This window comes from Globicephala melas, chromosome 2 (assembly GCF_963455315.2).
Source record: "Globicephala melas chromosome 2, mGloMel1.2, whole genome shotgun sequence".
Lineage (NCBI taxonomy): Eukaryota > Metazoa > Chordata > Mammalia > Artiodactyla > Delphinidae > Globicephala > Globicephala melas.
Window position 1 is genome coordinate 62999207 of NC_083315.2, and position 25480 is coordinate 63024686.

Genomic DNA, 25480 nt, shown 5'->3' on the forward strand with positions numbered 1-25480 from the left:
ATGTTTCCTAAGTGGCAGACCTGTTATCAGGACCTTATGTGTATTGGCTCGTGACTCCTCACTACAATGCAGGAAGTAGGTACCATCCTCCTCCTGTTGCAAATGATGTACAGGCACAGAGAGCTCACGGAACTTGTACAAGGTCACACAGTCAATCACGGAAGAGGTAGGAATTGAACACCCAAGCAGTCTGACTTCAGAGGGCATGTTTTTAACCACTAAACTACACCACCTCCCAGCAGTGTGCACCTGTATTCAGGAAATAGAACAGTTGATTCAGGATCTGAAAGAAAAAGCTAGGTTGCTAAAAGGTGCCTTATTTCTGGTTCAGTAGCATTTAGAAGCAGGGACTAGTTGAGCCGGAAACCACAAAACACTAACGGAACTCCTTTGGGTATTATCTGAGGACAGTAAGGATAGAGGGGATGCGTGAAACCCAGTTTTTTCCAAACGAGCAGAAATTGGAGGCCAGATAGGTCCCAGCCTTCAGCGTGCTTCCCATCATACCCCCTACCTCTCTTGTACTGCATCAACGCTCTGGGGGTTTCTTGCTCATCCGAAGACAACCTCACATGCATCAGGTATCAAATGACAGCTTTTTCCTTCCTTTATTCACAATCCGAGAATATCCAGACTGCTTTGATAAATTATTTTGTATCCTATTTAAAACCTCATTAAGAAAAAGGCTGGAAGGGGAAGGGGGTGCTTATAAATCATACTCAAATAGCTCTAATACTAAACACAGTGGCAATTTACGTTGAAAGTAGAAGAGGAACTTTCAGACGTGACAGCCCAAGAGCTCTTCCTTTGATGAAACTCAGTCCTGCCAGCAACTGTTAATTAAGATAGAATCTTAGTCTGGGCTCCAAGAGTCATCTACCTGCTAGAGTCAGACCTCCACTCTTACATTTATAGATGAAAGGAGGGTCGACATCCAGGCTCCAATTAATGTGGCTGTGGCATTGGTACCATCTCCTCTGGGGCACCTATTTTTAACCACATGGTGCTTTCTGTCAAAGGGGAGCATCCCACAGGGATTCTCTACAGACCAGAATGTTTGCAGAATGCAGGGCGGGGAGTTCCTGGAACAGACTTCAGAAGTACAAGGAGGCTAAAAACTTCCTGTTGAAAGTACAACTTCAGCTATAAAGGCACTAGACAACTTTCATTTGGAAGCTGGCCCCAGCTGGTGGGAGGCAAGATAAAATATGCCATGCCCTTAAAATGCCACCCTGATGACTTCAACTGCTTCTTGACTGATCCAGCAGTGCCCTTTTCATAACCTCCACTTCAGAGGGAAGGAAGAAGCTTTGGATCCAACAAGGAAAGGTCGCTGAGTTTCTTACGACGCACGTGATATAAACATGCATAAGTCACTTAATAACTGAAATGCCAGAGTGAGACTTGGCAACTCCCAAAGATCGAAAACACGGAGCAAAACAAGCCGCCCTGTCTTACGCAATTCTCCCAGAGCTTATGGTTTGGAGTGGAGGGGACCATAACATGTGGGGAGGAAGCACGCCACAGCCTGGGGAACAGTGCAGTCGGCAGGCACAGATCAAACACCCGAGACCCACTCCAGATACGCCAGTCCAGGGGCACTTACCTTGCACTGCCCAGACACGCAGATGGCCGTGCCGTTCTGGTCACAGGGGGTACCATCAATGACCTTCTCCGCCTGCCGTACGTAGAAGCGGTAGCCCATTGCCTGGCAGTTCAGCTCACACTTCCGATTGCCCTTGGCTACCGAAAAAGAAAAACACAACCCAATAATCAATAAGCATCTTTATTTTTTTCTATATTTTTTATTGAGATAAAATTCACATAACATAAAATTAACCATTTTAACCAAAGTGTGCATTTCAGTGGTTTTTAGCATATTCACAGTGTTGTACAACCATCCCCGTGAACTAATTCCAGAACATTTCTATAGCCCCAAAAAGGAAACACTGGACCTGTTAGCTGTCACTCCCAATTCTCTCCTCCCCGCGAGACCTTGGCAACCACCAAATCTATTCTTTGTCTCTTTGGATTTGCCTATTCTGAACATCTCATAGTCACATACTTTTAAAATGCGTGAAAGTTATTAGATCTCTCCCTCTATTTGATGGTAGAGAGAAGGGGTTGTATCTTGATCTACAGGCACATAGTAGAGAGTCGATGCTAGTGAATACTGTAAAGGAATTCTTAAAGAATCTCACAATGCAAATAATAGACTCCCCTTTTAGACATCCTCCCATGCTTTAACATAGTCAAAATTATATCGTATATATCAGCAATCACAGTGAGCACACAATATTTATGTTCTACTTTTTATTATTTGAAATCTATACAATTATATCATTTTATGTTCTTTTAAATGGCTGAGTTTCCTGTAATAATGCCTCCATTACCAGATATTTAAGTGGTTTCCCTATCACCTTAGTTTGGAGTCCAAAGTCCTCAGCAAGGGATAAAACATCTTTCAGGAGCGGAACCTTGTCTACCTTTATAGTCTCATTTCCTCCTGTTCCTCCTTAAATCTGCATTCTATCCCCAATTAAGCACTTCCTCTGTCCAGCCATTGCTTCACTGCTCCTCTGGCTCGTACCTGTTTCTACTTTGCTTTAGTTCCCAGGTCACCCCCTCTGGGAAGCCCTCCACAGATCCTGATCTACTCTATACGTCCATCCATCACAGGCTGACCCAGCCTCCTCTACTATAAGGTTAAACAAACTTCATTTGAAGCATGGCTTTGAGGGACCACAGAGATGTGTCTATCTTATTCACTTTTATATCCCCAACACTCAGTAGAGAGCTGGGCACATAGCGAATGCTCAATAAATCCCTGAGGAATAAAAGGAGGGATAGATAAATGAATATTGGCCTTTGGGTTTTGTTTTGTTTTGTTTTTGTTTTTGCCTTTCTCTCCTCTCTCCCCACTAGATAGATTCCCCTACCTCGGGGTGTTTCTTTATATTTTTGTTACTTCACAAAAAGTACTTCACCAGCACAAAGCCTGGTGCTCAATAAATGCTAAATTAATTACTGCTACAACTAATATTTTCAGAGCAATCTAGTTGCCTCCAAAATAAGAATGAGAAGAATGTTCAGGTGAGATATATTTCCATATCCAAGGGAGAAAGACATGCCAAGTACACACTGATTTTGTTTAACTGCTTTTGGAGACAAGACTAATGCTATGTTCAGCCATAAATAGCATGTTCCAGGGTCATGCCTTTGTCTGAAAATCTGATTACTGCATTGGATAATACTAACTTTTTCCTACACAACACAATACATCATACTTTCCCCAGTGTGGCTGCCTGACTGTCATAGCAACGAACTTCCTTCTACTCCAAAGCCATTGAAAACCGCTAACAGGAAATCACAGGCAACCTCTGGGACCACATGCTTTAGGGAAGATTGAATCTTCTGTGTACTCTGAGCTCTACTGGAGAAGTCAAGAGACTTGATTTCCTACACTGGCTGCCCAAAAGATATAAGAGGTGATCTTGGAAAAGTCAAAGATTACCAGAGACGAAGCACCTTTGGGAATGTCTGAAACCAAACCGTCATTTTATGGATTAAACACACACACACACACACACACACACACACTACACACACACACACACCAGGCCTAAGAAAGGAAGTGACAAGTTAGAGGGAAAACTAGTCTCCTACAACCTGCTTTCTCATGTCATCTATGTATCCAGACCCCGTTTCCTCTCTCCCAGCTCCTTACTTTGGGAAGTGACAGCAGGAACTATCCAGGTGCATTGCATTTTGTAATAAAAGGGTCTGAAAGGCAGCCTCACAGAGGGCAAGGGTTTTGAGTTCTCACTTCTCTGGGCTTCCTCCCAATTACCTCTATCCTTTGGAATACTGTCACTGGCAGCTACAGCTTTAACCCTCAATATTTGCAACCATACTATGGAAGAACATTCTGAGAACAAAGAAAGATGGCTGAACATGAGACAATGACAGCAAATGGCTACATGAAAATAATCTAGAGGAATGGCCTTAAGTCTGGGTTTCTTCTACCTGTGGCCCAAACCAGCTACTAGGTCTGACCCTCTGCCTATGTGGCTTAGGCAGTGTCCCTGCCTTCTCAGACTTGCAACAAGGAAAAGGGGGATCCTAGGAGATAACTGAAACCTGGGGACAAGTGACTACCTGACAAAATTGCCCAGAATCCTGCTGCCTTAGCAATATTGCATGTAGAGCATCTCATAAAATTACATTAGCGGGCTTCCCTGGTGGCGCAGTGGTTGAGAGTCCGCCTGCCGATGCAGGGGACACGGGTTCGTGCCCCGGTCCGGGAGGATCCCAGTTGCTGCGGAGCGGCTGGGCCCGTGAGCCATGGCCGCTGACCCTGCGAGTCCGGAGCCTGTGCTCCGCAATGGGAGAGGCCACAACAGTGAGAGGCCTGCATACTACAAAAAAAAAAAAAAAAAAAAAATCTGCAGGGCTACAGTTTAATGTTTTTCATCCTTTTTTCTCCCCTTGAATAGAATTACAATTCTGATGTCAAGAGCCTCTTCTCTAAGCAGATTTTGTCATGGTTTCCTCCTTGCAGAGAGAGGGGACAAAACAGGAGAGCACAAGCTAGAACAACAGGATAAGAGCAAGTGGGCACATCCTTCTCCTCCGCGCTTAGCTCCCTCTTACTGCTCTCCCTCTCTGCTCTCATCTGCTTCCTAAAAGTCCTCCCCACCCCCACAGGGAATACCTTTACATTCCACACACCACAGAGGTAGTGACTCTCAGTGTGGTCCCAGGACCAGAAGGATCAGCATCACCTGGGAACTTGTTGAAAATGCAAATTCTTGGGCCTCACTTCCAACTCCTAAATCAGAAACCCTGGGGATGGAGCCTGGAAACCTGTATTTTGACAGGTCCTCTGGGTGATTCTAGTGCATGGTCAAGTTTGGGAACAACTGCTCTATGAAAAATCAAGTAGTGAATAGACCTGGAAGCAGCTGATTATTCTTACATTGAATCAAAGATGTTCAAATTCCATGCCTAAATTTAAAAGTTAATACAAGCACTATTTTTTAATTTAGGATATTGCCTGGATCCCTGATAGTAAAACAGCCCTCTGATCATTTTTTAAAATTCTGGAGAATATACAAGAAAATTCAGGTTGCTTAGAATAAAGTGACTAACAGCTAAAGGGTTTACCCTCAAACACAGGTTAAATGTTTAAATCACTCATTGAACTCTTTAATTGGAAAATCCATTGATCTAAGAGGAAAGACATTTTTAAGTGATAAAGAGCAAAGAATATAGAAAAAGAGCTAACAGTTATAAAATTTTGGAAGGTGGGAAGCAGAGGGATCCATGGAAATGATTTAGCAGACAGACCCAAGCAAATGGATCTTAAGCAGGAATTGAAGCAATGAAGCTACCTAGCATTGTACCATCTCCAGAAGGCAACTTTGGAAATAGGGGAGAAAGTAGGCCTAAAAACAGAAAAATTATCTATAAGCGTATTTAAGAATTAGTCAGAGGTTCTACTTTCCAGAATGGTTAGCTAAAAGCCTTTGAAAATCAGCTCCTTCATAAAAGCAAAGAGAACATTGGAAAAAGCTGGAGTGGCTATACTAATATCAGACCAAACAGACTTCCAGACAAACATTTTTACCAAAGACAAATAAGAGCATTTTACAATTATAAAATCCATCAGGAAGACAAACAATGAAACCCCAAAATACATGAAGCAAAAACTGACAGAATTGAAAGGAGAAACAGACAATTCAACAATAATAGTTTGAAACGTTGATACTCCACTTTCAATAATGGATAGAACAACTAGAGCAGTAGATATCTATAGAACCTTCCACCCAAGAAGAGCAGAATACACATTCCTCTCAGGTACACATGAAACATTCTCCAGGAGGGAACAAATGTTAGATCACAAAACAAGCTTTAATAAATTTAAGAGGAGTGAAATCATACAAAGTATGCTTACTGATCACAATGGAATGAAATTAGGCATCAATAGCAGAAAGAAATTTAGGAATTTCAAAAATATGTGGAAATTAAACAACATACTTCTAAATAACTGATTAAGAAAAAAAAACTCAGGGGAAATTAGAAAAAACTTTGAGATTAATAAAAATTAAAACACATCATACCAAAACTTATGGGATGCAGTTATAGTTGTGCTTAGAGGGAAATTTATAGCTATAAACACCTATGTTAAAAAAGATCTCAAATCAATAACTTAAGTATTGAAAAAAGAAGAGCAAACTAAACTCAAAGCCAACAGGAAGAAGGAAACTAGAATGGAAATAAATTAAACACAGAAGGGAGAGACAACAGAGAAAATCAATGAAACTGAAGTTGGCTTTTTTTAAAGGGAAAAAAATTGACAAACTTTTAGATAGACTAACCAAGAATAAAAGAGAGAAGACTCAAAATACTAAAATTAGGAACAGAGAGGGGACATTACTACTTATTTTAGAGAAACAAAAAACAAACAAAAACAAAAAACAAAACAAGCTTCTAGCCAGGGCAAAATAGAGAAGAAAAAGAAAAGGCATCCAGATTGAAAAGAAAGAAGTAAAAGTATCTCTCTGTATTCACAGATGACATGACCTTGTGTACAGAAAAAATTTTAAGTGCACCAATAAACAAGTTCATCAAAGTTACAGGATATAAGATCAATATGCAAAAATCAATTATATTTCTATACACTATCAATAAAACAACCTTAAAATAATAGCATTATTTTTATTGTAAAAATAGCATTTACAATAGCATCAAAAAGAAGAAAACACTTAGGAACAAATTTAACAAAAGAAGTGTAAGACTTACACATTGAAAAATACAAAACACTGTTGAAAGAAACTAAGGAAGATCTAAATAAATGGAAAGAAATTCTATGTTCATGGATCGAAAGACAATATTGTTAAGAGGGCAATACTCCCCAAAATTGATCTACAGATTCAGTGCAATCCTAATCAAAATATCAGCTGTCTTTTTTTTGCAGAAATTGACAAGCTGATCCTAAAATTTATATGAAAATACAAGGAACCAAGAATAGCCAAAATAACTTTGAAAAAGAAAAACAAAGTCGGAGGACTCATACTTCCTGATTTTGAAACTTACTACAAAACTACAGTAATGAAGACAGTGTGATATTATCACAGGCTAGACCACAAATCAATGGAACAGACCTGAGAGTCCAGAAATAAACCCTTATATTTATGGTCAATTGATTTTTGACAAGTGTGCCAAGATAATTCAATGAGGAAAGAATAGTCTTTGCAACAAATGGTGTTGGGACAACTTTGCATATCTACATGCAAAAGAATGAAGCTGGACCCCTGTCTCACAGCATATATAACAATTAACTCAAAATGGATCATCAACCTAAATGTAAAAGCTAAAACTATAAAATTTCTAGAAGGAAGCATAGGCACAAATCTTCATAATTTTGGATTATCAATGTTTCTTAGATGATATGACATCAAAGGGACAAGTGACAAAAGAAAAAACAAGATAAATTGGACTTTATCACAGAAGTCTATTGAGAAAATGAGATGGCAACCCACTGAATGAGACAAAACTTTTGCAAATCATATACCAGATAAGGGACTTGTATCCAGAATCGATGAAGAACTTTTATAACTAAAAGATAAAAAGAGATTCCAATTAAAAAAGGACTTAAATAGACATTTCTCTGAGGAAGATATACAAATGGCTAATAAGCACATGAAAAGATGCTCAATATCATTAGTCATTAGGGAAATACAAATTGAAACCACAAGATACCACTTCACACACAGAATGGCTGAAAAAAAAAAGACAATAAGAACACTGGCAAAGATGTAGAGAAATCAGAACCCTCTTACAATGCTGATATTATTGTAAGATGGAACACCTTCCTTGGAATACATTTGAGAGTTCCTCAGAATGTTAAATGTAGAGTTACCATATGAGCCAGCAATTCCACTTCTAGGAATATACCAATGAGAAATGAAAACGCACATCTTCACAAAAACTTGTATATGAAAATTCATAGCAGCGTTATTCATAATAGCTAAAAAGTAGAAACAATCCAAGCGTCCAAGTGATGAATGGATAAACATGATGTGGTATATCCATACAGGAAATATGACGTGACAAAAGAAAGGAATGAAGCCCTGATATATGCTACAACACGGAGGCACCTGGAAAACATTATGCTAAGAGAAAAAAGCCAATCACAAAAAGTCACATATTGTATAATTACATTTATATCAAATATTCAGAATAGGCAAACATATAGAGGTAGAAAGTAGATTAGTGGTTGCCAGGGGCTGGAGGGAGGCGAGAATGTGGAGTGACTACTAATGGGTACGGACTTTCTTCCTGGGGTGATGAAAATGTTCTGAAATTATATAATGGTGATGGTTGTATGACTCTATACTAAAAGCTGCTAAATTGTACTATTTAAATTGGTGGCTTTTATGGTATGTGAATTTTATCTCAATAAAGCTGTTATTTTTTTTTAAAAAGAAGCAGCAGCAGCAGTTAGCTTCCTAGATCCCCAAGAAATCATCACATAAATAACAAGAAAATTTCTGTTTCCAGATTGAAGGAGCCCATCAAGTGCCCAGGACCAGGGTGTTAGGGTGCTCAGATTATCTACCATTACCATCCCAATCCAAGTCAGGATTCTCCCAGCAGCTGGGAGTTTTGCCTGCTGTTAGCTCCCAGCTGTGTCTTTCTGGAACTTGCCCCCAGTCTAAGGGAGCTGCCTCACCAACCTCCTTCCCGGGGATAGCCCCTGTCCAAGGACGGGTCCATGTGGTTGTACAGTGGCCCATCCCGTCTTAGTTTGGGGTAATTCCCAGCTCAGGGCTGTTCATTCCTGCATCTCACACCCCTCACAGGCATAGTTCCAGAATCACTGCCTAATAAACACTGGGCACAAATCTCTTTCTCAGGATTAGCATCCTGGAGATCTGACCTAGTACACTATCATGGCTCAGCTGCGAAGCGCATGCACATAGGCATACTGTAAGCAATGGTTATTAATCTAACCAAAATTACAACATAATTACATTGACAGTGTGTGGGATGGGAAGTGTGTATGTGTGGTGAGGTGGAGGGAGAGGATGATGAAAGAGGGCTACATCGTCACCTTCAACAGAAAGTACCTGAAACTGAAAAATCCAGAAGTAATGATATAAACATTATTCAGCGATAAGAAAGTCAATATCAAAAGAACAGCTAAAATTATTGGGGAGGAAGAAATACTGGAGGGGGCAAAGTTTGTAGAATTATTTGACTCTGTAAGATACATGCATGGGTCACTTAAACAATAAAAATTAATTTTAAAAAGAATTTAAAAAATAACTCCAACCATTTGGGTTCTGAGAAATGGAATCCTGTACAGTTTCTATCAGTGGTAGGTCCTTTCCATCTCTATTCAAAATTAACACAAAACTATAAAACTCCTTGCTGTCTTTTCAGGAACTCAGCATAAGTGGGAGAGCAAAAATGTTGCTTTCCAAGAAAGCAACACGTTGCTGAAGGTTCTAGATTTTAGCCAGCTTTGCTACTACCAAGGCTTGCATTATCTCTTAGTAGGCAAGAGGGAGACGCCTCAAAGTGGCAGGAAATGAGGTTCAAGCTTTCCCCACAAATGCACATTCTTTTGCCTTCCCTTAAGTAGAGAGAAAATTTCAGGTAAGAAAAGAGGAGAGACATTCTGTGAATAAATACGTGAGGCTATTCTTGGAGAATGGATAACATCTGTGCTTAGTTTCGGATCCATTCAAACTTCACAAGTTCACTCCAAGTTTAACACTGAAGCCCTCGTTTCCCAGGCTCAAGTTCCATTTTTTTGGTAGAATATGTGATATCCCTGTTCAAGAAAAGCAGCCTCGTAAACGGAGCTCATAAAACTCAGACGTGGCAGGGTGCTCACCCAACACATGCTGATGAGTGAAGTGTAAATGAATTAGAAACATGTGGATGCACTGTCTTAACTGTGTATGCAGTGTTTATATAAAATAAAAAGGTGTTTGCCCAAAGTCCTAGCAATGCGCACGGAGTTTGCAGCATTTGCTTGGGGGTGAATAATGCAGGGCAGCCAGAGCTATAGCCATAGCCATGCCGGGCTTCACCTCTGCCAACTACATTATCTACATGCTAATCCTCCTGTTTATGATGAAGGATCTGCCTGCCCTTGGACTCCAAATTCTGCACTAGACGCAGATGATTACTATATAAACTGCTTTCCCCCAGATTGCATTTTCCAGGACAAAGTTATGGAAAATAAGATGAGGAGGACGCTTCTAAGAGCCCAGACTCTTCTCTGGAATTAGAAAACTGTTTGAAAAAGTAGAGAAAAGGGGCAGGATTAATTCTTAGCTTTTCCTGTTCTGAAAAGGAAATTGTTTGGGCGTGCATTCCATTATAAAAACTTAAATACAAAAGCATACAGCTTATCAATTATGGACAATAATACCCCTAACCTTCCATCCCGCACTGCGACTATGTAATTTAAACTTTGAATCTTATTTAATTGACAGTCTTCACAGACTTGGAGATCTGGACGAAAAACAGTACACAAAATGCCTTTTTTAAATTCCGAAAAACCATTGGCTCAATGTTGTGTAGATGTTAAATTCCTCTTAGCACTGCTCACACTTACACACATTTCTAGTAGGTAACACTTTAATGGTGGTTCTCAAACTTTAGTGTACTCAGAATCACTTTGAGGTTTCATTAAAACACAGACTGATGGACTCCAGCCCCAGAGTTTCTGATTCATTAGGTTTCTGATTCTTGGCAAACCCAGCATCTGCCTTTCTAACAGGTTCCCAGGTGATGCTAATGCTGCTGGCCCAGGAACCACACTTTGAGAACCATTCTTCTAATTGGTACTATTGAACCAGGATGGGGAAAGGAGACCCACCCAGCAACCAGACCACTAGTTGACACCCTGGGAATGCACTGCCAAAGCTGACACACAAAATGATGTTCAGCTAACTAAATCGAAGGTTACAGTTTTATACATGCAAGCCAGCCAGTGGAGACTGTAATCAAGAGGCCATTCAAGGAGGAAGTTCCCTTCTGAGCTGGCAGGTACGGTCCATACTATGCAGGAAACGGAGAGGGAAAAGGAACTTCTCTTTCTTTAGCATCTGCGTTTGCCTCCGGCTGCCTAACCTCTTCCTACCTTTTACAATTTTTATGTCTACTGCTTACTGAGCACCTACTATGTGCCAGACTCTTTATGTACATTGACTCAGCTAATCCTCACCCCTGGAGGATGAGGGCCCTGAGGCTCAGGCAAGCTCATCACCGCACATGGCCCGTTTGAGGGGTGAGAGACATCCTCCATGGCGGAAGTAGAGAGCAAGGGAAGATGAGCTGAGATGAGGCTGCCGAGGCAGATCGGCAGCCCAGGGCATGCAAGACCATCATTCTCGTAGAAAGAATGAACACACTTGTCTTGAGTTCTACGAAGCACCGCGGCTAGCATTCCTTGCAATTTTCCACATAGCAGAACGTGGAACAGCAGTAGCTTCCCATTTGGAGAAAGTTCCTAGACACGTAATTTCACAGGAATTGGTTAAGCCAACTTTGTCCGAGTTACCCAACCTTTCTTCTGAAGTGTGTTCTTTTTCTCTCATGTCATAGTAAATCCAAAGCTGGAAAAAGTGACTGAAAACAAATACCATTATGGAAAAAGATCCTGCTATTCAAAACTCTTCAAGCTGTGTGACATGGAGTGCTACATCTTAAAATGTTACATTTAATAAAAAAATGAAAGTGTGAAAGGGGTTCTGTCAGTAGAAAGCCAGTTTGGCCAACTGTCAGGAAAGCAGCTTGACAGCTTCAACAGAAGTGGGAGGTCATAACCAGTTTCTTATGGAAAAATATATATCTATCTGAGTGGATGTGGATATATTAAAATACGGCGTATATACATATCCTCCAGCAAAACAATGTGGCTGGGGTTTTTCTTGTTAAGGACTGAGGCGGTTGAGAGCTCCGAGAAGGAAGCTGGGGAAGGGAACTCTGGTACCAACTTCCATGTAAAGTAAAAGCCTCAGAGGCCAGAGAAGCTCAGAGGCAGAGGAAATGACACCATCTCTGCAGGCAACACCCAGAGGAGGGTGGCTTGACTTCCCATCTCCTGCCATTATCGTAGTAAAAAAAATATATATGTATAGGTATGTGTGTATATGTGTGGGTATGTGGGTATGTTTACATGTGTGTAGTATGTATGTATGTTGCATGTATCTGCGTGTAGGAACGCCTGTGTGCATATATTCGTGTGTATATGTGTCCTTATTTACGTGTGCATTACGTGTATAAGTGTGTTCATGTATATAAGTGTGTGTGCACACATGTATCTTCCAGAGTCTGTTGGCGCCAGGCCAAAGCAATCACCAGTGATAAGAACACAATATGCGCTGATCCATAAGGTGGTAAAGCTTATTGCATGAATGTGTGGGCAGATGCGGCAAATCCACGTAGCAAGCAGTGGTTCTAACAAAGGCTCTCTCTTCTAAACATTTAAGAGCAGACCTGATAAGACACTAGAAAAAGAAGGTTTCAGCAGGAAGGAAGTTTGGATGGCTTAGTATGACAAATTCTCAGAATTCAGGGGAGAACTTCAAGGAGCCCCAGCTAACCTTGGACTCAGCTTTCCCTTCTGGGGCTTCATAAAACCCGCTGAAGAATGACTTTCATCGCATTACCACTCCTCTTGCAGCCATACCGAGTTCGTCACTCTCCTCAGAAAATCTATGTCCAGCCCCTAAGATGGGGTTCGAGGACATCGTTCTCTACAAGTGGGTCTTTCACTAACTAACGACTCAACTACTCTCTTCATTGTTCTGGAAACACACCGTGGGCATTCTCACCTCTGTGGCTCTATTTCTTTTGTTCACCTCTCCAGAATGTCCTTGACATTCCAATCTACCAACACAAACCCTACCTCCAGCATATGATCGTGAAATACACAAACATAAAAACTGTGACAAGTGCTGTGAAGGCAGAGTCTCCCAGGGAATATAGAACAGAGAAATACACTCTGTCTAGGGTATCAGGAAAGGCTTTACTGAGGAAGTGACTTTTGAACTGAAATCTGAAGAATGAATTAGTTTTATGAGAGAGGGGATGGAGAGTAAGCCATCTCAAGCAGTGGTACCAGCCTGTGCAAAGGCCCTGTGGTAGGAGGAGTGGAAAGAAGGCCAGTGTGGCTGGAGAGACAGCCTGGAGAGGTGACCCTTCTTTAAGTCCACAGTTCTCATGATCTCTCTGGATCGGGGTTGCCAGATAAAGTGCAGAATGCCCAGTTACATTTTTCAGATGCATAAGATATGTTGTATGGGACATACTTAGGCTAAATACATTAAACAATGATTTGTTTATCTGAAATTCAAATTTAACTGGACGTTCTTTATTTTTATTTGCTAGCAACCTTATGCTGGATACAACCAAAGGACATATTTTTCTACATAACTCATTTGTATTCTCTACCACAACAGGTCTTATATTTTAGCTGGCTTCAGTTCTTTCCATCTCTCATGACCTCAAACAGAGAACCTCAGAGCAGGAAGAGTCCTAGAAATCAGGTAGTCTGACCTTCTAGCTCCACAGACAAGAACAGGAGGCTCAGAAAGGCTCCAGAGCTGCTCAAGGTCACAGATAAAGACCCCACTGAGGCATCTTTCATGCCCTCCTGCTGTGCCTAGGACAGCGCTGAGCACATTAAAACAACAGCCTAATCAATTGTTTGATTGAATTAACAAGCTCATTTACATGCCTCTGTACAGAGGGGGATGAATAGATACGATCCCAGACAGCCAGGAGCTTTCCAAACAAAATAAACAGCCAGACAGACAGAGCAGAGGCCACTTGCACATGCACAAACACGGGACAGACACAAACAACCCCAGCCAGCGGCTGCTTTGACCAGCTAGACTCCTGCCTTTTTCCGGAAGCTCTATAAGAGCCAGGAACCAAGAAGGCTCTCCTCCTTGCTGGCTTGGTGAATTTACTCTTGCATGGTGGCCCATGGAATTGACATGACAAGTGTGGAAAGGGATCATTTTTAACCTTAAGATGGGAACTGTGACACTGAAAGGCCTCACCAGCCAGCCTCGTTTGTCCCTTTCAGGTCCTAGTTATTTGCTAAGAGACTTTTTTCGGGTCTTCTCTGCAGGCAGAACACGTTCTGTCCAAATATGCACAGCCACCCAGAGAAAAGGGCAGGGGTGGGACCCTCCACCACTATTTACCAAACGAATGCAACATTCAACCCGACTGAAAGCAGGGGAGTAATCCCTCTGAGTAAGCTTGGCTTTCATTCCTCCACAGGACTTGAAAAGACGTCAATCCATCCCAATCACAATCAAATGCAAGCATTTCACTTCCCGAAGACAAACAAGGATTTGGACAAATGAGAAACGGAGGCTCCCTTGTGGAGGCATGAAAAGGGAATTCAGCAGCCCCGGCTCCCTCTCTAAGAAAGCACCGGGAAGGATGTTCTTGCCGTGACCACACAAAGCGTGGCATGAGCTCATCACGCCAGAACCTAATTGAAACCTCAGGCTGAAACAGTGTTTTGTGATATCTGGGGGAGAGGATGGGCAAAGACAAAAAGGAAAAACAAAGGATGTGTACAGAAGAGGCATGAAAAGCAGCCCACTTCTTGACTGTTGGGACGATTTGGATGGTGGCCATTGAGTTAAATGAGGTTCAGCCTTCCTTTCAATCTCAGAGACCCAAAGCCGTTTTGCAGAACTAGCTGCTGCCAGCATTGTGGCTCCCTAGCCAAGGCCTTCAGGGTCCATTAGCACCTTCAAAATGCAATTTAAAAATTGTATCTAGGGCTTCCCTGGTGGCGCAGTGGTTGAGAGTCCGCCTGCTGATGCAGGGGATGCGGGTTCGTGCCCCGGTCTGGGAAGATCCCACATGCCGTGGAGCGGCTGGGCCCATGAGCCGTGGCCGCTGAGCTTGCGCGTCCGGAGCCTGTGCTCCGCAACGGGAGAGGCCACAGCAGTGAGACGCCCGCGTACCGCAAAAAAAAAAAAAAAAAAATTGTATCTAAAGAAATGCAGCAGAAAAGATGCTGGTTAGACCTTTAGACAAACCACCTAGCATTCACGAATCCACTGAAAGGCATAAAAGGGAAAGAGAAAGAGCGTGGCTCTGTTCTGTCCTTTCCTAGGTTTGAATCTGAGTTCTGCCACTTACTAAGCTTGTGTCATTGGACTAATTATGTCTACGAACCTTGCTTTCCTTATCTGTTCAAATGGGTATGCCAATGCTTATCTCACAGTCTTGTCTGAGAATCAAATAAGAGAATGCTTGTAAAAGCACAGGTGCAAATATTTGTTCACTTCCTTTCTTCTCCCCTGAAACTAGATGCCCAGGGAAGTGATGAAGTCAGTGTTTGGAAGCTTTATTAAGAACTGCAGCCATGGAAATATCTGACTTTATTGAAATGTGGCAACCCTTGCAGGCTGGAGGTAAAAAGATGCGCTAGGTGGTAGTCCCCCCTAGTTTCGAGGCTTTATTTTATTAAAAGTATTCCCTTGTCAGTAGGTAGTTAACTGACGTTAGGCTGTCTTCAAAGCTCTGCGGAGCTGCCTGTTCTTTGCATATTCTTTGATAATTGCCGAAACAGCGTGGCCAAGTTAAAATAAGCCTGGAAGAGGAGTAGGGAGAGCCGTCCCATGGTGTTTTGGCTGCACTTCAGGACTCCAGCTGCTCGGTAGCCAAACCTTGGGAACGCTGTTTAAGTCTCATTATTCTATTTTCTTTCTCTTTATGGTTCTTGCAAATAGCCACCTGAAAGGTTCATTTCGTTATCTGTATAGAGAAACGGTTTTAATCCTTCTTCTGAGAGTCGGCTGTGTTCTGAAGGGCCAGCATCCCCTGCAGTTCAACCCTCAGCCACTGACAAATATAGGTCTTAGTGAGGGACTCGCTATTCTTTTCCTTCAGCAGAAGTTCCCATCGACAAGCATACTCTGCCTCAATGGAAAGCATGTGACAGACCGGGATGCCTGGAAAGAAGGCACCTCTCCCCATACTCCCAACAGTACCTAGTCACAGCCAGTATACCTTTGTGGGATTATTGGTTCTTTTCCTAGACCCAGTCCCCTACTTCACCTTGACTGTGTAGCCATAGCCCCATGCTCTGGATTCCTTTGGAAAGATTTAGCCAGCCATAATTACCTAAAAACCTGGGGGAGGGGGCCAGAAAAAGGGAATTCTCTTTAAATGCCCAATAGATTTGAGATACAAGGATGTGATCTTTTTGACTGAGTAATCCAGCTTATCCTCTACTCTCCTCTTCACTGTACTAGGCAGATCAGGCTCCAGGAAAACTTCCTGGATCATTCAACATAGTAAACGCAGGGCACTGTGACAAATGGGCAAGCACATGTTTAGATCAAGGACACTCAAGGTCTTTCTGTGGGTTCAGAGTGCTGGAGGTCAGGGGAAGGTTATGTGACAGAGTAGACAGAGGGAGATGTGAGATGCAAAGCTGGATTCAACCTGGTAGACCTATGAAAGTCAAAGTTTCCATAGCTCTCTCTGCAATCCAGAAATCTTCCAATGGTTCTAACCATATTTCCAAGTCCTCTCTACTCTTCCCTCACTGTTTTCCTTGTCCAGTTAAAGCCATACAAAGATTTCACCAAAAACAGATAGTCCCATGAAAATCAAACTAGATAACATAAACAGAGAGGGAATGTAATATAAGCTCTTTTAAACCTTTGGCCTAGATTCCATTGGGCCCATCCTCTTACACCTCATTTTTTTCCTACAACAGTAACAGCAATGTTTACAAGAGCCAAAAAACTGGAAGTAACCCAAGTATCCATCGACAGATGAATGAACAAAAACAATGTGGTATATACTTACGATGGAGTATTATTCAGCACTAAAAAGGAAGGGAATTCTGACACGTGCTACAACATGGATGTATCTTCATGACATTATGCTGCATGAAATAAGCCACTCACAAGAAGACACTGTATGGTACCACTTATATGAGGCACCTGGAGTAGTCAAATTCTTAGAGACAGAAAGTAAAATCGTGGTGGCCAGAGTTAGGGGGAGGGTAAAATGAGGAGCCATTATTCAATGGGTAGAGAGTTTCAGTTTTGCAAGAATAAAAGAGGTCTGGAGATTGGATGCACAACAATGTGAATGTACTTAACACTACTGAACTGTATACTTAAAAACAGTTTAGATGGTAAATTTTGTTATGTGTATTTTGCTACAAATTTGAAAAAATGGAACTAGAGTCTTTACATTCAAAAGTCTGCCCCTTCTTCCATTATATTCCAAGGGTCAAATCAACACTCCAATGAAACAATACCTAAAATTGGTGGTCAAATTCCAATAGCTGGCGTGATCTACCAGACCAGGCTGCCCCACAGAGATTTGCTGTCTGCTCTCGTCAAGGGAAGTGGGCATCAGCTGTCCTTTGCAAAGATGACATTACTGACTCCAAACCAGCAAAGCATGGGTGAAGGTTGCTTCATTCCCCATTACTTGGGATACATTTCCATCGCTTTCACCCACATTCTCCTCCTTAAAGGGCCTGGCACATACTGGGTACTCCATATGGGTTTGGTGAGCAAATTAATGAGTCACTAAAAGGTTAAAGTGGAATGAACCAAGCAGCTCTATGACAGAATTGTAAGAACCCCTCGAGAGTGTTAAAAACACAAATTGATTGCTCTTTGTGGACAAATGCGAGGGATGATTTATGTGAAACAAGGTAAAGTAGGTTCTTGTTAAAGTCTCAGATTTTACTGGGAATGTGTGATACCCTGAGTGCAGTTTTGATTTGTCTTCTGTTTATGTGTGTAAACCACAAAAGCAGTTAACTGTTGATGGCCAAATAACAAATGTCTCTGCCTCTCCCCAGAGAGATTAAATAGCTCTGGGTTGAGAAAAAAATAGAAGATCAAAAGAAGACCCAGACTTCCTGGCTGGCAGGCAGCAAGAGGTCCCCTGGCCAAGGGAGGGTAACCTTTGCTTGAACTTAGAGGAATGTGGAAAAGGGGTTCTGGGCTGAGAAGAAAATCTGTAAGATGCTTCTCCTAAGCTGTGCAGACCAGAATTCTGAGCTACATGCCTGAAATTCCCTGACCTGACCATAATATTTACTTCTAAGCCTTTGCCGCATATACTTATAATTAACAAAAAGATGTCTTGTTTTTTTTTTTTTTTAATTGATGGCACATAAAGCAAGTTCCGGGTGAGAGTGATATCTTTGTATAATTGGTCCAATACTTTTGGGAAAATAAGGCAGATATCAGGTGACATAATTCATACCCACTGATCTATTCATCTCCCTCCTGGAATTTATTCTAAGACTAAAAATCTAAAAGAAGAGAACATATTACAGTTTTCCTGAAAACGTATTTGAATGAATTTTGAGTTCTTTTTAAAAAACTCATTAGGAAAAAGACTTTGGGGGAGATAAAACATTATCCCCATTACACCTAAGGCCATATTAACCCCTATATAAGCCCTGATTCGTGGGTACCACTTCCTTGATTTAGAGACAATCACCAACCAACAGCATCCTGAGCAGATCTGAAAATGCTTCTCTAACACCTGAGATCACCCAGACAACACTGTCCGTCAAAAAGAGCCCATTCTATAGGCACTCAGACAGGTTTTTTTTTTTTTTAATGTTAATGAGTTATGCCTAGCAGCTAGCTTGCAGTGCACAGCTATTCAATTCTTCAAACGGGCGATGAAAGCATCCTGCCCAAGTCCTCAGAAGCCTAAAACAAAACGCAAGCAAGCTGTGAAAACAACTTGACCCCCATGCCCACGGCTGCAAGGGAATCTCCAGGGCCCAGGAAAAAAAGAAAAGACAACAAAAACAGAAAACCCTGAAACCTTGACTCCTAAAGTAGCAAGTACTATAATGCAAATGTATGTTGATTAGAAGGCAAATAGAACCCTTTTCAGCCTCTGGTTTCCAAACACAAAGCTTGGAAAACAATTGATTTTCTCCAAGTTCTTCCAAATAGAGAAGGAAATAACTGGGGAAGACTTTCGTCATTTTAAAAGCTGACCTCTGAATTTGGAACCGAGGGAACGTCCACATTTTCTCTTAAAAAGTGTTATTTACTTAGTGATCGGAGTCTACATATTTCAGACTCTCTGTGTCTCTCTCCTAACAAACAAGCCATCCCGTTCTGGAAAGTAGGAAGGCTGGGGCTGTGCCCACCTGTCAAACTTCTCTTTCACATGGTAACATCTCCATCTGCTGGAAAGTTAGATGTCTGCATTAAAGGCAGATAATGTTAGTTTGACTGTCCTATAAATCTAGGTCAAACTTACATTCCCACTTTCTCGTTCATAAGCCTTGCCTTGTTATGTGAAACATCTGGCTTTTTCCCTTATTTCCGAGGCCTCCAATGGTCTTCATCCCTGTGGCATTTGCAGGACCTCTCCTTACCCCTGCTCACTCCCCTCCCCACGGTTTGCGCAGGTCCCCATCAGTCTTTCTTTAGAACTGTACATCCTTAGGTTAGTCCAGAAACCCTTCTCTGAGGCTGGATATTGTTTACCTGGAGGTCAGTGGTTCCCGTACAACCCTCCCCGCCCCCCCTCCCCCCCTCCCCCCGACCCCGGGCTGGCATTCCTTTGAACTATGATCTTAGCTTTTCACAGCATGAGCTCCTTTATTTGGCTGGGCAAAACTGTTCAATAACTGCCTGTTTTGTCTTTGATTTTTAAAAATAAATAAACACACAAACATTTGGGCCGTGAGGACAAGGCTGTGGTTGCCCCTCTCTTGTTTCTGGTGCCTTCAAGTCTCTTGCTCTTCTGTACGTTTCTGTGGATTCCACCTTGGCCAGGCACCCACTCAGTGATTAGCCCCAGGAAATACAAGTGCACATTGCCTGTGTACACGACTACTTCTCTGTCCTTTCTGTTTCATCATTAGCATCACTTTTCAGAATGAATTCCTCCATGCCTTTAGTTTAGTCTCCATTCTGCCATTCCTTTCTTTAAAGTAAACAACGTACAATTCTATTTATAAATTATTGCTTCCTGGTATTAAACTCCCAGCCAGAACCTGAGCAGCTTTCTGGGCTTCCATCTCTTTATTTGTACAGTAAGGAAGTGGGACTGATCCCTTAAGTCCATGCAATTTATGATGGTCAGAGGAAAAAGAGGCCCAGGCAAGTAAAGAAGCCACCTGCTTCAGCAGCCTCTCAAAGACGACAAACTTGAGAGTCAGAGGTTGGCAAGGAAATAAAAGCTAGGCGGATCTTGTCCTTCTCTTAGGAGAGCTGGTGAAGGACAAGTTAGCTACGAGAATACCTGATTATAAGAAAACGGGGGCTTTCCTGGTGGCGCAGTGGTTGAGAGTCCGCCTGCCGATGCAGGGGACACGGGTTCGTGCCCCGGTCTGGGAAGACCCCACATGCCACAGAGCGGCTAGGCCCGTGAGCCATGGCCGCTGAGCCTGCACGTCCGGAGCCTGTGCTCCGCAACGGGAGAGGGCACAGCAGTGAGAGGCCCGCGTACCGAAAAAAAGAAAGAAAACGGGAGTCAGATAAGCCCAAGAGGACCCAACCCTCCTCCGTCTACCTAAAGAGAACTTAGAACTGTAGAGCTGAACAGAAAGGCAGGCCTTTCCTTGTCCTCCAAGACCATCTGCTAAAATGTACCTGAGAAGGAGAAAATGAGAAGAGCTAAAGAAAAACGCCTTCTCTCTCTTTCTGTCTCTCTCTCCACAGCTGCCTAATCCAGGGGGTAGAAGGTCTAAATAATTTTGATCTCAACAACTGGTTTAAAACATGTTATCTTCTTTTGCCTAGAAGAAAGAATTAGGTTTATTAAGCAGTGATTTACAATAAAAGATCCATAAAACTGATGCTTTAATTAATGGCTAGTATGTAAGCTTATTCCATTAAAAGCAAGAGCATAATGGAGTGGAACAGTGGATGTGGCAGGACTGAGTTCCGGCCCCCAGCACTTTATACTTATGATTATTGCACTATGCTGTTTTTCTACTCACGCCTGCACTTAGATTAGGAGTTCCTTGAGGATGATGGAACCTGGTCTTCTCATCCTAGTAGCCTAGACAGAGGTCCTCTCACACAACAGGTATTCAATAAGTGCTTGTCAAATTGAAATGGACCAACCAGAGCCCGTTCTAATGGTCCCTCCACATATGGAGAGCAGATGGCTAATGATCTACTTGCCAAAGTGCAGGCCCCTTGTTCATCTGATGTGAGCTCTCCAGGTCTCCTTCATGGTGCCTTTACAAGAATTAGAATACATGTCCCTTCCTCAACACACTTTACTTCCTCCTGATAGAAAATCGTCATAATGTATTGATACCATTAGAAAAAGCCACTTTTGGCCATCTGCTGGAAAGTTGTCACAGTAAATATGCAAATCATTCATCTTTTGAGTCAACAGAGTCATAATAAAAATATGAAGAAAATCAAAACAATAAAGATACCGACAGAGGAAACTTGCACAAGCCTCTTAGATAGCCTCATCCACCAGAGGGCAGACAGCAGAAGCAAGAAGAACTACAATCCTGCAGCCTGTGGAACAAAAACCACATTCACAGAAAGATAGACAAGATGAAAGGGCAGAGGGCTATGTACCAGATGAAAGAACAAGATAAAACCCCAGAAAAACAACTAAATGAAGTAGAGATAGGCACCTTCCAGAAAAAGAATTCAGAATAATGACAGTGAAGGACCTCAGATCCAGGAGCTCAGAAAAAGAATTTAGGCAAAGATCAAGAAGATGCAAGAAATGTTTAACAAAGACCTCGAAGAATTAAAGGACAAACAAACAGAGAGGAAGAATACAATAACTGAAATGAAAAATACATTAGAAGGAATCAATAGCAGAATAACTGAGGGAGAAGAATGGATAAGCAACCTGGAAGACAGAATGGTGGAATTCACTGCTGTGGAACAGAATAAAGAAAAAAGAATGAAAAGAAGAGAAGAAAGCCTAAGAGACCTCTGGGACAACATTAAATGCAACAATATTCGCATTATAGGGGTACCAGAAGGAGAAGAGAGAGAAAAAAGACCCGAGAAAATATTTGAAGAGGTTATAGTCGAAAACTTCCCTAACCTGGGAAGGGAAATAGCCACCCAAGTCCAGGAAGCGCAGAGAGTCCCAGGCAGGATAAACCCAAGGAGAAACATGTCGAGACACATAGTAATCAAACTGACAAAAATTAAAGGCAAAGAAAAATTATTGAAAGCAACAAGGGAAAAACGGCAAATAACATACAAGGGAACTCCCATAAGGTTAATGGCTGATTTCTCAGCAGAAACGCTACAAGCCAGAAGGGAGTGGCATGACACATTTAAAGTGATGAAAGGGAAGAAGCTACAACAAAGATTACTCTACCTGGCAAGGATCTCATTCAGATTCGATGGAGAAATCAAAAGCTTTACAGACAAGCAAAAGCTAAGAAAATTCAGCACCACCAAAGCAGCTCTACAATAAATGCTAAAGGAACTTCTCTAAGTGGGAAACACAAGAGAAGGAAAGGACCTACAAAAAAAAACCCAAAACAATTAAGAAAATGGTAATAGGAACATACATATCAATAACTACCTTAAACATGAAAGGATTAAATGCTCCAACTAAAAGACACAGGCTCGTTGAATGGATACAAAAACAAGACACATATATATGCTATCTACAAGAGACCCACTTCAGACCTAGTGACCCATACAGACTGAAAGTGAGGGGATGGAAAAAGATATTGCATGCAAATGGAAATCAAAGAAAGCTGGAGTTGTAATACTCATATCAGATAAAATAGACTTTAAAATAAAGAATGTTACAAGAGACAAGGAGGGACACTACATAATGATCAAGGGATCAATCCAAGAAGAAGATAGAACAATTATAAATATATATGCACCCAACATAGGAGCACCTCAATACATAAAGCAACTGCTAACAGCTATAAAAGAGGAAATCGACAGTAACACAACAATGGTGGGGGACTTTAACACCTCACTTATACTAACAGACAGATCATCCAAAATGAAAATAAATAAGGAAACAGAAGCTTTAAATGACACAACACACCAGATAGATTTAATTAATATTTATAGGACATTCCATCTAAAAACAGCAGATTACACTTTTTCCTCAAGTGCACACAGAACATTCTCCAGGATAGATCACATCTTGGGTCACAAATCAAGCCTCAGTAAATTTAAGAAAACTGAAATCATATCAAGCATCTTTTCTGACCACAATGTTATGAGATTAGAAATCAATTACAGGGGAAAAAACGTAAAAAACACAAACACATGGAGGCTAAACAATGTTACTAAATAACCAGAAGATCACTGAAGAATTCAAAGAGGAAACCAAAAAATACCTAGAGACAAATGACAACGAAAACATGACAATCCAAAACCTATGGGATGCAGCAAAAGCAGTTCTAAGAGGGAAGTTTATAGCAATACAATCCTACCTCAAGAAACAACAAACATCTCAAATAAACAATCTAACCTTACACTTAAAGGAACTAGAGAAAGAAGAACAAACAAAACCCAAAGTTAGTAGAAGGAAAGAAACCATAAAGATCAGAGCAGAAATAAATGAAATAGAAACAAAGAAAACAACTGCAAAGATCAATAAAACTAAAAGCTGGTTCTTTGAGAAGATAAACAAAATTGATACACCATTAGCCAGACTCATCAAGAAAAAGAGGGAGAGGACTCAAATCAATAAAATTCGAAATGAAGAAGGAGTAGTTACAACAAACACTGCAGAAATACAAAGCATCCTAAGAGACTACTACAAGCAACTCTATGCCAATAAAATGGACAACCTGGAAGAAATGGAAAAATTCTTAGAAAGGTATAAGCTTCCAAGACTGAACCAGGAAGAAACAGAAAATATGAACAGACCACTCACAAGTAATGAAATTGAAGCTGTGATTAAAAATCTTCCAACAGGGACTTCCCTGGTGGTGCAATGGTTAAGAATCCGCCTGCCAGTGCAGGGGACACGGGTTCGAGCCCTGGTCCGGGAAGATCCCACATGCCACGGAGCACCTAAGCCCGTGCACCACAACTACTGAGCCTGCGTGCCACAACTACTGAAGCTCACGTGCCTAGAGCCCATGGTCCACAAGAGAATCCACTGCTATGAGAAGCTTGCACACCGCAACGAAGAGTAGCCCCCGCTCGCTGCAACTAGAGAAAGCCTGTGTGCAGCAACGAAGACTCAATGCAGCCAAATAAATAAATAAATAAATAAATAAATAAATAAATCTTCCAACAAACAGAAGTCCAGGACCAGATGGCTTCACAGGTGAATTCTATCAAACATTTAGAGAAGAGCTAACACCCATCCTTCTCAAACTGTTCCAAAAAATTTCAGAGAAAGGAACACTCCCAAATTCATTCTATGAGGCCACCATCACCCTGATACCAAAACCAGACAAAGATACTACAAAAAAGAAAATTACAGACGAATATCACTGATGAATATAGATGCAAAAATCCTCAACAAAATACTAGCAAACAGAATCCAACAACACATTAAAAGGATCATACACCATGATCAAGTGGGATTTATCCCAGGGATTCAAGGATTCTTCAATATATGCAAATCAATCAATGTGATACACCATATTAACAAACTGAAGAAGAAAAACCATATGATCATCTCAATAGATGTAGAAAAAGCCTTTGATCAAATTCGACACCCATTTATGATAAAAACTCTCCAGAAAAGTGGGCATAGAGGGAACCTACCTCAACATAATAAAGGCCATATACGACAAACCCACAGGAAACATCATTCTCAATGGTGAAAAACTGAAAGCATTTCCTCTAAGATCAGGAACAAGACAAGGTTGTCCACTCTCGCCACTATTATTCAACAGAGTTCTGGAAGTCCTAGTCACAGCAATTAGAGAAGAAAAAGAAATAAAAGGAATCAAAATTGGAAAAGAAGAAGTAAAACTGTCACTGTTTGCAGATGACATGATACTAAACATACAGAGTCCTAAAGCTGCCATCAGAGAATTACTAGAGCTCATCAATGAATTTGGTAAAGTTGCAGGATACAGACTTAATGCACAGAAATCTCTTGCATTCCTATACACTAATGATGAAAAATCTGAAAGTGTTATTAAGGAAACACTCCCATTTGCCACTGCAAAAAGAGAATAAAATATCTAGGAATAAACCTACTTAGGGAGACAAAAGACCTGTATGCAGAAAACTATAAGACACTGATGAAAGAAATTAAAGATGATACAAACAGATGGAGAGATACACCATGTTCTTGGATCCGAAGAATCAATATTGTGAAAATGACTATACTACCCAAAGCAATCTACAGATTCAATGCAATCCCTATCAAACTACCAATGGCATTTTTTTACAGAACTAGAACAAAAAACCTTAAAATTTGTATGAAGACACAAAAGACCCCAAATAGCCAAAGCGGTCTTGAGGGAAAAAAATGG

The 25480-nt window shown here is 41.4% G+C and overlaps 1 protein-coding gene across 2 annotated transcripts in view; it reads right to left on the bottom strand.

Annotated features, from left to right (window-relative positions):
• The window catches only part of THSD4 (thrombospondin type 1 domain containing 4), a 628347-nt gene that overhangs the window by 310623 nt on the left and 292244 nt on the right, over nt 1-25480 (bottom strand). For both annotated transcript variants that reach the window (XM_070044883.1, XM_030875085.3), the window contains one exon: nt 1607-1743. In XM_070044883.1, the coding sequence (XP_069900984.1) occupies nt 1607-1743 (137 nt within the window). The remainder of the gene's footprint in view (nt 1-1606; nt 1744-25480) is intronic.